Source organism: Saimiri boliviensis, chromosome 3 (assembly GCF_048565385.1).
Source record: "Saimiri boliviensis isolate mSaiBol1 chromosome 3, mSaiBol1.pri, whole genome shotgun sequence".
Taxonomy (NCBI): domain Eukaryota; kingdom Metazoa; phylum Chordata; class Mammalia; order Primates; family Cebidae; genus Saimiri; species Saimiri boliviensis.
This window is the reverse complement of record NC_133451.1, coordinates 95,555,405-95,570,396: the sequence shown is the minus strand read 5'-3', so window position 1 is coordinate 95,570,396 and position 14,992 is coordinate 95,555,405. Positions and strand designations below refer to the sequence as shown.

The following is a 14,992-nucleotide window of genomic DNA, read 5'->3' as shown; positions in this document are numbered from 1 at the left end:
GATTACAGGCGTGAGCCACCGTGCCCGGCACTACTAATATTTTAATAGGCATTTTTGAAATGTGCCTTTTTGGCCATCCAAATAAACAACTAGTTGCTCTATTATAAGACAGCATAAACATATAGAGCTGGGATAGCTACATGCCTTTTTGGTAGTGTTAGGACAAGATCCTGCACCAGTTCTAACTCCCAAGGTGATATTGGATCTGAAATATCACTACAGAAATTGTGAAAGTAAACATTTCCACAGTTAGTAATGCTTTAATTATCTGCAATGTTTGAAATTGAGTTTCTTCTGTATTATTGAAGCACTAATTTTTTTTTTTTTTTTTTTTTTTTTTTTTTGAGACAGAGTTTTGCTCTTGTTGCCCAGGCTAGAGTACAATGGTGCAATCTCGGCTCACTGAAACCCCCACCTCCCAGGTCCAAGGGATTCTTCCTGCCTCAGCCCAAGTAGCTGGGATTACAGGCATGTACCACCACACCTGGATGATTTTGTATTTTTAGTAAAGAAGAGGTTTCTTCATGTTGGTCAGGCTGGTCTCAAACTCCCAACCTCAGGTGATCCTCCCACCTCAGCCTCCCAAAGTGCTGGGATTATGGGCGTGAGCCACCACACCTGGCCCAGAGAACAGCTTTCTTTCAAAAGAGAGGGGCACCTGAACGGGACTTCTAACACTAAAGTATTTTTAAGTTGAAAAGTAATATATATCGTTTCTCTTAAAATCAGAAAATATAAATAAACAAGGAAAAGGGGGAAAGTTAAAAATAAAACCTGCAATAGTCACATCCAGAAAAAAAAAAAATCGTTGCCTTCTGAACCTTTTGATATAAATCCACCCAAATGTCCTACTCTTCCCCTCCCTTCCCCTCCCCACCCCTCCTCTTACCTTCTCCCCCTCCCTATCTGTCAAATATTCTTATAAAAATCAGTGAATCTTGACCATATGTTCTTATAACCTGAATTATTTTGTGCTTAACTGTATATCACAAACATGTTTCTTTTCAGTAAATACATTTTGCTATCATTTTTAATTGTTGTTTAGCTTAATGGAAGACTGTTCAATGTGCTGCATCATAATTACTTATCTTGTTCAAAATTGAAGTTGACTCCAATATTTACTATTAAAATAATACTTAGTCATGCTGCTATAAAAATATTTTTAAAAATTAAAAAATTGGCAGGTACAGTGGCTCATGCCTGTAATCCCAGCACTTTGGGAGGCCGAGAAAGGTAGATCACTTGAGATCAGGACCAGTATGGCCAACATGGTGAAACCCCATCTCTACTAAAAATACAAAAATTAGCCAGGCATGGTGGTGGGCACCTATAATCCTAGCTACTCAGGAGGCTGAGGCAGGAGAATCACTTGAATCTAGGAGGCAGAGGCTATAGTGAGGTGGAGGCTGTAGTGAGCCAAGATTGTGCTACTGCACTCCATCCTGGGCAACAGAATGAGACTCCATCTCAAACAAATATTTCTTAATTTAAAAAAATAATACTTGATTGAACATATAAAGAAATACTTGTACCTAACCTTCATATTTTTTATGGAAATTTTAAGGTTTTCTACATAAAAGATTATACCATCTGCAAAGAGAGATAATTTTCTTTTTTTTTTTTTTCTTTCCAATTTGGATGACTTTTATTTCTTTTTCTTGCCTAATTAGTCTGGGAAAGATAATCCAGTACCTTGAGAATAGAAGGAGAGAGAGAGTGGACAGTCTTGCCTTGTTCTTGACCTTAGGAAGAAAGCTTTCAGTTTTTCTCCATTGAGTATGATGTTGGCTATGGCTTTTCATATATGGCTTTTATCATGTTGAGGTATTTTGCTTCTCTTCCTAGTTTATTGAGTGTTCTTATCACAAAAGGGTATTGGATTTGTCAAATACTTTTTCTGCATTAAATGAGATGATTATGTGATTTTGGCCCTTCACTCTGTTAATGTGCTGTATTACACTGAATAATTTTTGTGTGAACCCATACAAAAATCATTTTGCATCACTTTGCATTTCAGAGATAAATCTCACTTTGTTCATGCCGTTTACTACTGTTTATATGTGGTTGAATTCTATTTGCTAGTATTGTGTTAAGGAGTTTTGCATATTCATCAGAGATATTAGTATGCAGTTTTCTTATAGTATCTTTGTTTATATTTGATGTCAGAGTAAAACTGGCTTCATAAAATGAGTTTGGAAGTATTTCCTCCTCTTCAAATTTTTAGAAGAGTTTGAGAGGAATCAGTGGGTTTTTTGTATGTTTGTTTCTGATACAGGGTCTCACTTTGTCACCCAGGCTGGAATGCAGTGCTCGAACATGGCTCACTGCAACCTCAACCTCCAAAGCTGAAGCAATCCTTCTACCTCAGCCTCCTGAGTACCTGGGACTACAAGCACACACCACTATGCTCGGATAATTTTTTTTCTTTTTTGTAGAGATGAGGTCTCACTATGTTGCCCAGGGTTGGTCTCAAACTCCTGTACTCAAGCAGTCCTCCACCTTGACCTCCCAAATTGCTGGGATTACAGATGTGAGTCACCACACCCAGCTAGGAATTGGTGTTAATTCTTTAAATATTTCGTAGAATTTTGCAGTGAAGTCATCTGGTCCTGGGCTTTTCTTTGCTGGGAGGTTTTTGATTCCTGGTTCAGTTACTAGTTATAAGTCTATTCAGATTTTTTATTTTATGACTTAGTCTTGATAACTTGCATGTTACTAGGAATTTGTTCATTTCTCCGAGGTTATCCAATTAGTCAGTATATAATCATTCATAGTAGACTGTTAGAATTCTTTTTATTTCTGTAACATCTGTTGCAATGTCTCCTCTTTTGTTTCTAAAAGAAGTTGAGTCTTCTTTATTTTTTTCTTAGGTATCCTAGCTGATGATTTGTCAATTTTGTTGAACTTTGAAACTACTAGTTTTACTGGTTTTTTTTCTATTCTCTGTTTTATTTATTTCTGCTCTAGAGGCCTTTTGTTTTTGTTTTTGTTTGTTTGTTTTGGTTTTTTTGAGACGGATTTTTGCTCTTGTTTTCAGGCTGGAGTGCAATGGCACGATCTCGGCTCACTGCAACCTCTGCCTCCCAGTTCAAGTGATTCTCCGGCCTTCACATCTGGAGTAGCTGAGATTACAGACATGCGCCACCACACCAAGCTAATTTTGTATTTTTTAATAGAAACCCAGTTTCTCCATGTTGGTCATGCTGGTCTTGAACTTCTGACCTCAGGTGATCTGCCCACCTTGGCCTCTCAAAGTGCTGGGATTACAGGTGTCAGCCACCATGCCCAGCCTTCTGCTCTAGACTTTATTGTTTTCTTCCTTCTGCTAACATAGACTTGAGTTTGTTCTTCTTTTTCTAGTTCCTTCAGGTATAAAGTTAAGTTGCTGATTTTAGATCTTTCTTCTTTTCTAATGTAGGTAGTTAGATATATAAACTATCCTCTTAATATTGATTTTGCTGCATTCCAGAAGCTTTGGAATGTTGTGTTTTCAATTTATTTGTCTCAAGACATTTTCTAATTTTCCTTGTGACTTATTCTTTGATCATATATTAACCAGGGTTCTCCAGAGGGTCAGAACCAATAGGAAATATAGATATAGGTATAGACACATATACATGCATATAAAAGAGACTATATTTACATATATATGAAAGGTAATTTATTAAACAGAGTTGGCTCATATGATTACAAAGGCAGTCCCACAATAGGCCATCTACAAGCTGGGAAATGAGAGAAACCTACAGCATGGCTCCCAAGGAAGCCAGTGACATGGCTCAGTCCAAATCTGAAAGTCTCAAAACCAAAGAAGCTGACAGTGTAGTCACTAGTATGAGGCCAAAGGCCTGAGAGTTCCCAAAAGGCTGCTGAATCAAGTCCCAGGGTCCAAAGGCCAAAGAACCTAGAGTTTGATGTGCAAGGGCAAGAGGAGAAAAAGGCATACTGCTCCAGAAGACAGAGAGTTCATAAAAAAGAAATCCAAGCAAGCAGAATGTTCCTATTCTTCGCCTTTTTGTTCTAGCCACACTTGCAACCAATTGCATTATGCCCACCCACATTGAGGATCGGTCTTTCTTTCCTAATCCACTAACTCATGCATCATTCTCCTCTAGCAGCACCTTCACAGATATACCCAAACACAATGCTTCATCAGCCATCTAAGCATCCCTCAATCAAACTAACAATTAATATAAACCACACAGGCCAATCAGTTGTTTAAGAAAGTGTATTTTTGTAATTTCCACGTATTTATTACTTTTCCTTTTTCCTTCTGCTATGAATTCCTTATTTCATTTCATTGTAGTCAGAAAAGATACTTAGTATAAGTTTAGTTTTCTTAAATTTTTAAAAACCTGTTTTGTGGACTAGCATGCCATCTGTCCTGGAAAAGGCTTGGTATGTACTTGAGAAGAAAGTGTATTTTGCTATTATTAGGTGAAGTGTTCTGTATATGTCAGATAGGTCCAATTGGTTTATAATGTTCAAGTTCTCTGTTTTCCATTTCATCTTCTGTATGGTTGTACTATCCATAATTGAAAGTGGAATATTGAGCCGGGTGCGGTGGCTCAAGCCTGTAATCCCAGCACTTTGGGAGGCCGAGGCGGGTGGATCACGAGGTCAAGAGATCGAGACCATCCTGGTCAACATGGTGAAACCCCGTCTCTACTAAAAATACAAAAATTAGCTGGGCATGGTGGTGCATGCCTGTAATCCCAGCTACTCAGGAGGCTGAGGCAGGAGAATTGCCTGAACCCAGGAGGCAGAGGTTGCGGTGAGCCAAGATCGTGCCATTGCACTCCAGCCTGGGTAACAAGAGTGAAACTCTGTCTCAAAAAAAAGAAAGTGGAATATTGAAGTTTTCTGTTATGATGTTGCTATCTATGTCGCCCCTCAATTATGTCTACTAGCTTCATATATTTGGATGTTGGACTGTTAGTTGCATATATATTTAAAATTGCTGTATCTTTTTGGTCAAATGGCCCTTTTATTATTATGTAATGTCCTTGTCACTTGTGATACTATTTAATTTAAACTCTATTTTGTCTAAGGATGGCCATCCTTGTTTTCTTTCGGTTACCATCTGCACTGACTATCTTTTTCCATCCTTTCACTTTCAACCTTGTGTGTCTTTAGATCTAATGAGTCTCTTGCATGTAGTATATATTTGGATCTTGTTTTTTTTTTTTTTTAATCCATTCAACCAATCTCTGTCTTTTGATTGGAGAATTAATCTATTGCATTTAAAGTAGTTACTGATAGGGAAGGGTTTGCTATTGTCATTTTGTTAATTGTTTTCTATATGTCTTGTAGCTATTTTGTTCCTCTTTTCCTCTCTTCCTGCCTCCCTTTATGTTTCATTGATTTCTTTTTTTGGACATGCTTTGATTCCTTTCCCATTTTTATTTGTGTATCTTCTATAGGTCTTTTATCTGTAGTTACTGTAGAATTACATGAAAACATAGTTATAACAATCTATTTTAAATTGACAACAACTTAACTTTAATCACATACAAAAACTCTACATCTCCTTCTCACTTTTTCGATGTCACACAATACATATTTTTATATTGTATATTCATTCACATAATTTAATAAAGTTATGCTTTTACCATTTAAAGTCTGTGCTTCAATTAAAAGTAATTTATAGACTGGGTGTGCTGGCTCACACCTGTAGTCCCAGCACTTTGGAAGGCCAAGATGGGAGGATCACTTGAGCCTAGGAGTTTGAGGCCAGCAAGATCTTGTCTCTACTAAAACTTTAAAATATTAGAGTGTGATGGTGCATGTCTGTAGCAGCAGTCACTTGGGAGGCTGAAGTGGGAGAACTGCTTTAGGCCAGGACTGCAAGGCTGCAGTGAGCCATGATCAAACCACTGTACTCCAGCCTGGACAACAGAGCCAGACCCTGTCTCAAAAGAAAAAAGGAAAAGGTAAAGAAAAAAAGTGTTTTACTTACCACCATTACAGTATTACAGGATTCTGTGTTCACTCATATATTTACCTTTACCAAAGAAGTTTATATTTTGTATTGCCATCCAATGCCTTTTCATTTCCAGTTGAAGGACTTGCTTTAACATTTTTTGTAAGGTAGGTCTAGTGGTGATGAACTTCTTCACTTTTACTTCTCTGGGGAAGTTTTTGTTTGTCCTTCATTTCTGAAGTACAGTTTTACTGGCTATACTATTCTTTGTTGACATTTTTTTTCAGCCCTTTTAATATGTCATCCCATTCTCCTCTGGCCTGTTAGAGTTCTTGATGAGAATTCCACTGATAACCATATGACATCTCCCTTGTATGTGAAAAGTTCCTTTTATTCTGTTCCTTTCAGGATTCTCTCTTTGTCTTTGACTTTTGACAGTTTGATTATAATGTGTCTCCATGTAGGTCTTTTGCAAATTATCCAACTTGGAGTTCTTTGAGCTTCTTGGATTTGTATGTCCATTTCCTTCCTTAAATTGAGAAGTTATTGGTCATTACTTTTTTTAACTGGCTCTCTGACCCTTTATTTTTCTCTTCTCCTTCTGGCACTTTAATAATGCATACATCGGTCTACTTGATGGCATTCTATAAGTCTCTTAGGCTCTCTTCATTCTTCATTCCTTTTCCCTTTTGCTCCTCTGACTCCATAATTTCAAATGACCAGTTTTCAGTTTGACTGATTATTTCTTCTGCTTGATGCGATTGAAACTGCCTTTGCAAAAATTATAACTGAAGAAATTATGACAATGAAAGAGATCAGACCTAATCAATTCCATCTGGCTTCTAACATTTAAACTGTCCTTGTTCATTCCTGGAGTAGGATAAACTAACTTTGGGAAGGAATTCAGTTCATGGTTTGACTCTGAAACCAAGTTGCTAATAGCTGTTTCCAAAAAAGATCCCTTTCCAGGGACCAGTCTGCCTTTGCAGGATTAACAAATTACCTACAGGATTAGAAATTACAGTTTAGGGGTTATGCAGCCTCTGGCTCCAAGAGTCTGAACCTCCCCAAATTGCTCCTGGGGATAACATCACTATTGTAAAACCTAATATCAGTGCTTGAGATATTTTGCAGACCCTGCACTGGATGAATCATCTACCACCACCCAGACTGGTAATGTGGCTCAACCAGTTCTTTCATCCCACCCGCAAACAGATGACAGCAAGAAAACATCATTTCAACCCCCTATGATTTCATCTCCAACCTACTGAATCAGCACTCCCCACTTCCCAAGCCCCTACCTACCAAATTATCTTTAAAACTTCTGATCCCCAAATGCTTGGGAAGACTAAGTAATAATAAAACTCCAGTCTCATGCAGAGTCAGCTCTGCATGAGTTACTCTTTCACCATTGCAATTCTTCTGTCTTAGTAAATAAGCTCTGTCTAGGCAGGGTGCAAGCAAGGTGAACCCATTGGACAGTTACATAGTCTGTTGGTGATTTCCTATAGCGAATTTTTCAATTCAATTATTCCTCTGCTCCAGAGTTGTTTTTTTTTTAAGTTTCTCTTTGTTAATATTTTCATTTTGTTCATGAATTATTTACTGATTTCATTTAGTTGTCTATTTTTGTTGTCATTGGGCTTCTTTAAGAGAGTTAACTTGGATTCTTTGCCAGGTAATTCAGTTATCCACTTCTTTAGGGTTGGTTTCTGGAGATTTATTTTGCTCCTTTAATTTAGTCATTAGGTTTCTTTGTTTCTTTTTATGCCTTGTTGTTTTTTATTTTTTATTTATTTTTGCTGAGATTTGGACCTTCAAAAAAACTGCTACTTCTTCCAGTTTTTATCAACTGGCTTCCTACAGAAGACCTTTACCTGAATCAGCCTGGCTGTAGGTTCTAGCGGCCTCTCAAACCTTTCCTGGGAGTGCATCTTCTTTGGGTTTATACATGCAATATCCCAAGTAGAGGTTTGCCAGTTTCTTTTTCTGAAGCTGTTTCTCCCTCTGGTATCTGTGGTACTGCAGGTTCCCTGGTGCTGCATTATCTCTGACTTCTCCTTTATTCTCAGTGGCTCCCATGCATCCAAAATATGCAGGTTTGGTGTCAAGTTAGAGGAAGAGAGAGCTTCAGGCAACCTCACAAAAATGTTCTGATCCAGTTTTCTTTTTCCCTGCTGATGGAGATGCTGAAAATTGAGTGCTTTCTCCCAGCCACACCAACCTGTTCCAGCTTGGAAGAGGGCTATCATGAGTATAGTGCAACAGCTTTTCTTATTTGATCAATGCCACTATTCTTGGCTTTGCACTTACCTGTTCTACTACAACTTCTTAATGGTTTATGGAACGCCGTAACAGATTTTAGATCATATATTGTTGTTCAATTGGTATCTTTGTGGAGACTCAAAGTTTGGAGCTTCCCATTCCACCATCTGGCTGACATCACTCTGTTTCTATTGTTTCTTATTTTTATTATACTTTATTTTCTAGTGACAGGGTGTTGCTCTGTCAGCCAGACTGTAGTGCAGCCTGGAACTCCTGAGCCCAAGGGAACTTCTCCTCAGCCTACTGAGTACTGGGACTATTGGCACATACCACATACCTGGCTAATTTTTAAATTCTCTTGTAAAGATGGGGTTTTGCTCTATTGCCCAAGCTGGACTCAAACTCTTGGGCTCAAGCAATCCTTCTGCCTTGGCCTCCAAAAGTGCTAGGATTAAAGGTATGAGCCTACCATGCCCTGCCTGTTAGACTTAGAAGAAAATATGTCTAAAAATATACTTACTGACTATATTGAATCCACTACCCAGAGCTTAAATGAACTATTTTTGTGACTCAAAATATTTTTTATTTTTATTTTTTTACTTATTGCAAGTATGAATATATTAATATTCATGAATATAAAATATACTGGAATCTTCTCTATCTTTTTTTTTTTCCTTTTTCTTCACCAAAACGAGATATTTGAATATGCTGGAATCCTAATTGATCCTTGAATATTTAAAGGACTGACCCTGGAACAAAATTTTTTTATGTTGTTGTTACAGTTCTTTTTATGTTAAAATCATTTGTTTATTTTTCATATAGCATATCAAAGAAAAATCATTAATACAGCCCTTGCCAGCCATATGCTAAATGCCACGAGTGTTTCAGTCACTCTCCATTCTTGTACCTCACTTGGTCTATTCTTTTTCTTTTTCACTTTTTCTTTTTCTTTTTTTTTTTTTTTTTTTTTTTTTTTTTTTTTTTTGAGATGTAGTCACCCTCTTTTGCCCAGGCTGGAGTGCGATGGCACTATCTCACCTCACTGCGACCTCTGCCTCCTGCGTTCAAGTGATTCTCCTGCCTCAGCCTCCTGAGTACCTGGGACCACAGGTGTGCGCCACCATGCCCAGCTAATTTTTGTATTTTTAATAGAGATGAGGTTTCATCATGTTGGCCAGGCTGGTCTTAAACTCCTGACCTCAAATGATCCACCCGCCTTAGCCTCCCAAAGTGCTGGGATTACAGGCATGAGCCACTGCACCTGGACTACTTGGTCTTTTAAGTTGGCTATATAAGGGGAGCATGTTGTGGCTTGTTAAGTCTTTGTTTTCTGACCTATTTATATAATGGACATTTCTGAGTTGTGCATACATATTAAATTATTTGAGAGTATATATTTAAGGTACAAAATAGATCTACATGCTTTCATATATGCTACTATTAAAAAACCATTTTCATATATGTGTTCCATTAAATCCTTACCTTTCTTCATGAACCACCTAGATGTGCTTTTCTGGTATGTAGTGTATGTGGAAATATTTCTTCATGAATTTTTTTTTATTGTGTGCCCTTACAGGTAGTATAGTTCATAATATCCTATCCTCTATAAGGAACGTATCTATTAGTCTGCTGGCAGGAACTGTTTTGGGATTTTTTCTTCAATATTTTCCAAGTGAAGACCAGGTAAATAAAGAATCTATTTTATAGAAGTATATTATTAGACATTCTTTTCAAAATATTAAACTTTGGTAAGATCCATGAAATTTAACACTTAACTCTATTATTTCTCTAAAACTAGCCTCTAATGCCTACTGTGTACTTAAAACTGAGCATAGCAGTGATTGACACAGGTCAATGGCTTTGATTAAAGTCTCTGCTTCCTGATTTAGCAAATAAGGAATATCAAAAAATATACTTAATGCAGAGTATCCCTCGGAATTATACTTTCCCTTTCTCTACTAAATTGCCTATTGATGTTTGATAATTTCCCCAAATTTTTTCCTTAAACATTTTGGGGGAGATAGGTTCCCATTTATTTCTGCATATTTTCTGACTTAAATTCACTCCTACTCTACTTTGATATAGGCAGCACTCTTAAACTTAGCCATTTCCTGCTTTAAAGGTAATTGCATAATTACTTTTGTATTTCTGTAATTTCCATCCTAATTTAGCTGTAACAATTATATTAGCCAAAGAGATATTCAAATATTATCTTTTAAGAATTCCTTGGAAAAAAAATGAAAAGAAAAAGAAAAAAAGAATTTATTGGATATTCTATATGAAACTGCAGATTTTATGGGTCTCTTTTCTTCTTGACTTAAAGTAATACTTTAAACATTTTACTGATATTAGTATCAGAGATGTGGCAAAAGATGAAACGTTACTAATTGCAAATTTTGTTACATGGTAGTAAGTCAGCTAAAATATATAGTGAGAAAGAAAATCAAAATATTAGACATTTAATATAATATTTAAAGATATAATTTCAAATGGTCAAAAATATATGATAGATAATGTCAAATCTTGTATTACATATTTAATGTAAACTAATTTCTAAATATCTAATTCTAGGAAGAACTTTCATTGAAGAGAGGATTTCTTGTTTTGACTATGTGTGTTTCTGCTGTCTTAGGCAGCCAACGTATTGGTTTACTTGGATCTGGAGGATTATGCACACTAATGTTGACTTTCATTGCAGGGACAAAATGGTCCCAAGGAAAGGTGAATATTTTTAATACACTATTTTTTTAAAGCTAAAATAACTGAATTGTTTAATATATATTTAGGAAATCCCCTCAGTCTGGTTGGAAAATGTTCCAAAAGGTTTTGTGTCCTTAAGAAAGTGTATGAATCAATAAAAAAAAAAAAAATATTTAGGAAAAGCACCTGGAAATACACTAATATGCAATCAGAAGTTGAGTTATCACATCCGGCTTCTCTTTTTCCCAAGTTTTATATAATATTATGTTACTTTTATCAATATTATTATTTTATTCATTAAAATTTTAATTATACAATTAATCCATGAAAAATGTTTGTAAAAGGCTGGGCATGGTGGCTCAGCCTGTAATCCCAGAACTTTGGGAGGTCGAGGCGGGCAGATCACCTGAGGTCAGGAGTTTGAGACTAGCATGGCCAACATGGTGAAACCCAGTCTCTACTAAAAATGCAAGAACTAGCTAGATGTGGTGGCGTGGTAGCGGGCACCTGTAATCCCAGCTATTCAAGAGGCTGAGGCAGAAAAATCGCTTGAACCCAGAAGTCGGAGGTTGCAGTGAGCCGAGATTATGCCATTGGACTCCAGCCTGGGAGTGAAATTCCATCTCCACAATAAATAAATAAATAATAAACAAACAAATCAATAATAAAAAAAATGCTTGTAAAACATATAGAATAAAATGTAAAAGATTTCTTTATCCCCCACTCCCAAATATCAAACCCTCTTATATTTTTTACGTAACCAGTATTCTATTTATAGTCATTGAGATCTTTTCCACTTTTTGTTATTTACAAACAGTGCTGTCATAAACAGTTTTGTTCATGTCTTTTTAAAAATTATTATTATACATTAAGTTCTGGTATACATGTGCAGAATGTGCAGGTTTGTTATATAGGTATACACGTGACATGATGGTTTGCTGCACCCATCAACTCATCATCTACATTAGGTATTTCTACAAATACTATCCCTCCCCTAGCCTCCCACCCCACAACAGGCCCCAGTGTGTGATGTTCCCCTCCCTGCGCCCATGTGTTCTCATTGTCCAACTCCCACTTATGAGTGAAAACATGCGGTGTTTGGTATTCTGTTCTTGAGTCAGTTTGCTAAGAATAATGGTTTCCAGCTTCATCCATTTCCCTGCAAAGGACATAAACTCATCCTTTTTTATGGCTGCATCATATTCCATGGTATATATGTGCCACATTTTCTTTATCCAGTCTTATCATTGATGGGCATTTGGGTTGGTTCCAAGTTTTTGTTCTTGTGAACAGTGCCACAGTAAAAATACATGTGCATGTGTCTTTATAGCAGAATAATTTCTAATCCTTTGGGTATATACCCAGTAATAGGACTGCTGGATCAAATGGTATTTTTAGTTCTAGGTACTAGAGGAATCACCACACTGTATTCCACAATGGCTGAACAAATTTACACTCCCACCAACAGTGTAAAAGCATTTCTATTTCTCCACATCCTCTCCAGCATCTGTTGTATCCTGACTTGTAATGATTGCCATTCTAACTGGCATGAGATGGTATCTCAATGTGGTTTTGCTTTGCATTTGTCTAATGACCAGTGATGATGACCTTTTTTTCACGTTTGTTGGCTTCATGAATGTCTTCTTTTGAGAAGTATCTGTTCATATCCTTTGCCCACTTTTTAATGGGGTTTTTTTTTCTTGTAAATTTGTTTAAGTTCCTTGTAGATTCTGGATATTAGCCCTTTCTCAAATAAACAGATTGGAAAAAACTTCTCCCATTCTGTAGGTTGCCTCTTCACTCTAATGATAGTTTATTTTGTTGTGCAGAAGCTCTTTAGTTTAATTAGATCCCATTTGTCTATTTTGGCTTTTGTTGCTGTTGCTTTTGGTGTTTTAGTCATGAAGTCTTTGCCCATGCCACTGTCCTGAATGGCATTGCCTATGTTTTCTTCTGGGGTTTTTATGATTTTAGGTCTTACATTCAAGTCTTTAATCCATCTGGAGTTAATTTTTGTATAAGGTGTAAGAAAGGGATCCAATTTCAGCTTTCTGCATATGGCTAGCCAGTTTTCCCAGCACCATTTATTGAATAGGGAATCCTTTCCCCATTGCTTGCTTTTTATCGGGTTTGTCAAAGATCAGATGGTTGTAGATGTGTAGTGCTACTTCTGAGGCCTCTGTTCTGTTCCGTTGGTCTATATATCTGTTTTGGTACCATTACCATGCTGTTTTGGTTACAATAGCCTGTAGTATAGTTTGAAGTCAGGTAGTGTGATGCACCCAGGTTTGTTCTTTTTCCTTAGGATTGTCTGGGCTATGTAAGCTCTTTTTTGGTTCCATATGAAATTTAAAGTTGTTTTTTCCAATTCTGTGAAGAAAGTCCATGGTAGCTTGATGGGGATTACATTGAATCTATAAATTACTTTGGGCAGTATGGCCATTTTCACAATATTGATTCTTCCTATCCATCAGTATGGAATGTTTTCCATCTGTTTGTGTCCTCTCTTATTTCCTTGAGCAGTGGTTTGTAGTTCTCCTTGAAGAGGTTCACATTCCTCGTTAGTTGTATTCACATCTCCTTCACATTCCTTGTCAGTTGTATTCCTAGGTATTTTATTCTCTTTGTAGCAATTGTGAATGGGAGTTCACTTATGATTTGGCTCTCTGTTTGTCTGTTATTGGTGTATAGAAATGCTTGTGATTTTTGCATGTTGATTTTGTATCCTGAGACTCTGCTGAAGTTGTTTATCAGCTTAAGTTTTGGGCTGAGATGATGGGGTTTTCTAAATATACAATCATGTCATCAGCAAACATAGACAGAAAGGGAAGCTGGGTAGGCAACTAAATGAGAATCTAATATATGTTTTGGTTTGGTTTTAAGGAAAAAGTAACTTTAAAGTATTCAACAGGGGTTCTTTGGAAGCCAGGCTAGCAGACTACCAAATTGCTTTTGCTAGTAGTGTATGCTATGCCAGGATTCACTTTAATGGGATTGGGTTCCAGGATGGTTGTTAGTGGAGGGCTTCCCAACCCCTTTCTGAGAACCCAAATGTTTTCATGAACTGGTTATTTTCTGATCAGACATTATATAGTTCTATCTCTGTTCAATTAACTTACAAACAAAATCTGGAACTCTTAGTAAACATGGTAAAACTCCAAGGACATCACTTATTCTATGACAAAATGGCCAAATAGTATCATTTTATTGCTTTGTCAGTTACTTTTAATCAAATTCTACTAAGTGTTTGAGTAAAACTATCAAAGTGCTCAGTTTTTATTAATTAAGTTTAACATTTTTGGAAAAATAGAATGTCTTAAGTTTATTAAATGTTAAATGACTTTAGGCCAGGCATGGTGGCTTATGCCTATAATGCCAGTGCTTTGGGAGGCCACAGCCAGAGACTGCTTGAAGACAGCAGTGCCAGACCATCCTGGGCAACACAGCAAGATGCCATCTCTACAAAAAATTTAAAAATTAGCCTGGCATGGTGGTACACACCTGTAGTTCTACTTGGGAGGCTGAGGCAAGAGGATTACTTGAGCCCAGGAGTTCAAGGCTATAGTGAGCTATGATTGTGCCACTACATTCCAGCCTGGGCAACAGAACAAGATCCCGTCTCTAAAATACTTTAAAAGTTAAAAAAAAAAAAATGAGACTTTAAGTTTCTGGAATATATTTGTGTGCCAAAATAATTATAAATGTATTTCTCTTTTCTATAGATGAAAGTCCAAAAGATTATTACAAATGTATGGGATATTTTTCAACCACTTCTTTTTGGTTTAGTTGGAGCAGAAGTATCTGTTTCATCTCTTGAATCAAATACTGTTGGTAAGAATAATTCGAGCACAAAATATATGAAATTCAAAAATATTTAAGAAAATTATGAATATTTTTATTTTTATTTACAATATATCTTTGAATGGCTACAAGGACCTTCTTCAGAAAACACATGTTGATACAATATTATACTTTCATATTGCTCTTCCTTTTCACAGTGTGCTCTTTTAAAAAAATTAATTAAAACAGAAAACAAAAAAACAAGGACAGCCCTGAATATCTTCCCAGAGTTATCTGAGGAAATAAATGTAAGAGTTCTTTTCTGAG

General features: G+C 36.6%; 1 protein-coding gene across 4 annotated transcripts in view; it reads left to right on the top strand.

Annotated features, from left to right (window-relative positions):
- The window catches only part of SLC9B1 (solute carrier family 9 member B1), a 98,272-nt gene that overhangs the window by 66,220 nt on the left and 17,060 nt on the right, over nucleotides 1-14,992 (top strand). For all 4 annotated transcript variants that reach the window (XM_074396518.1, XM_074396515.1, XM_074396517.1 and 1 more), the window contains 3 exons: nucleotides 9,762-9,868; nucleotides 10,757-10,906; nucleotides 14,608-14,716. In XM_074396518.1, coding sequence (XP_074252619.1) covers nucleotides 9,762-9,868; nucleotides 10,757-10,906; nucleotides 14,608-14,716 — 366 coding nt within the window. The remainder of the gene's footprint in view (nucleotides 1-9,761; nucleotides 9,869-10,756; nucleotides 10,907-14,607; nucleotides 14,717-14,992) is intronic.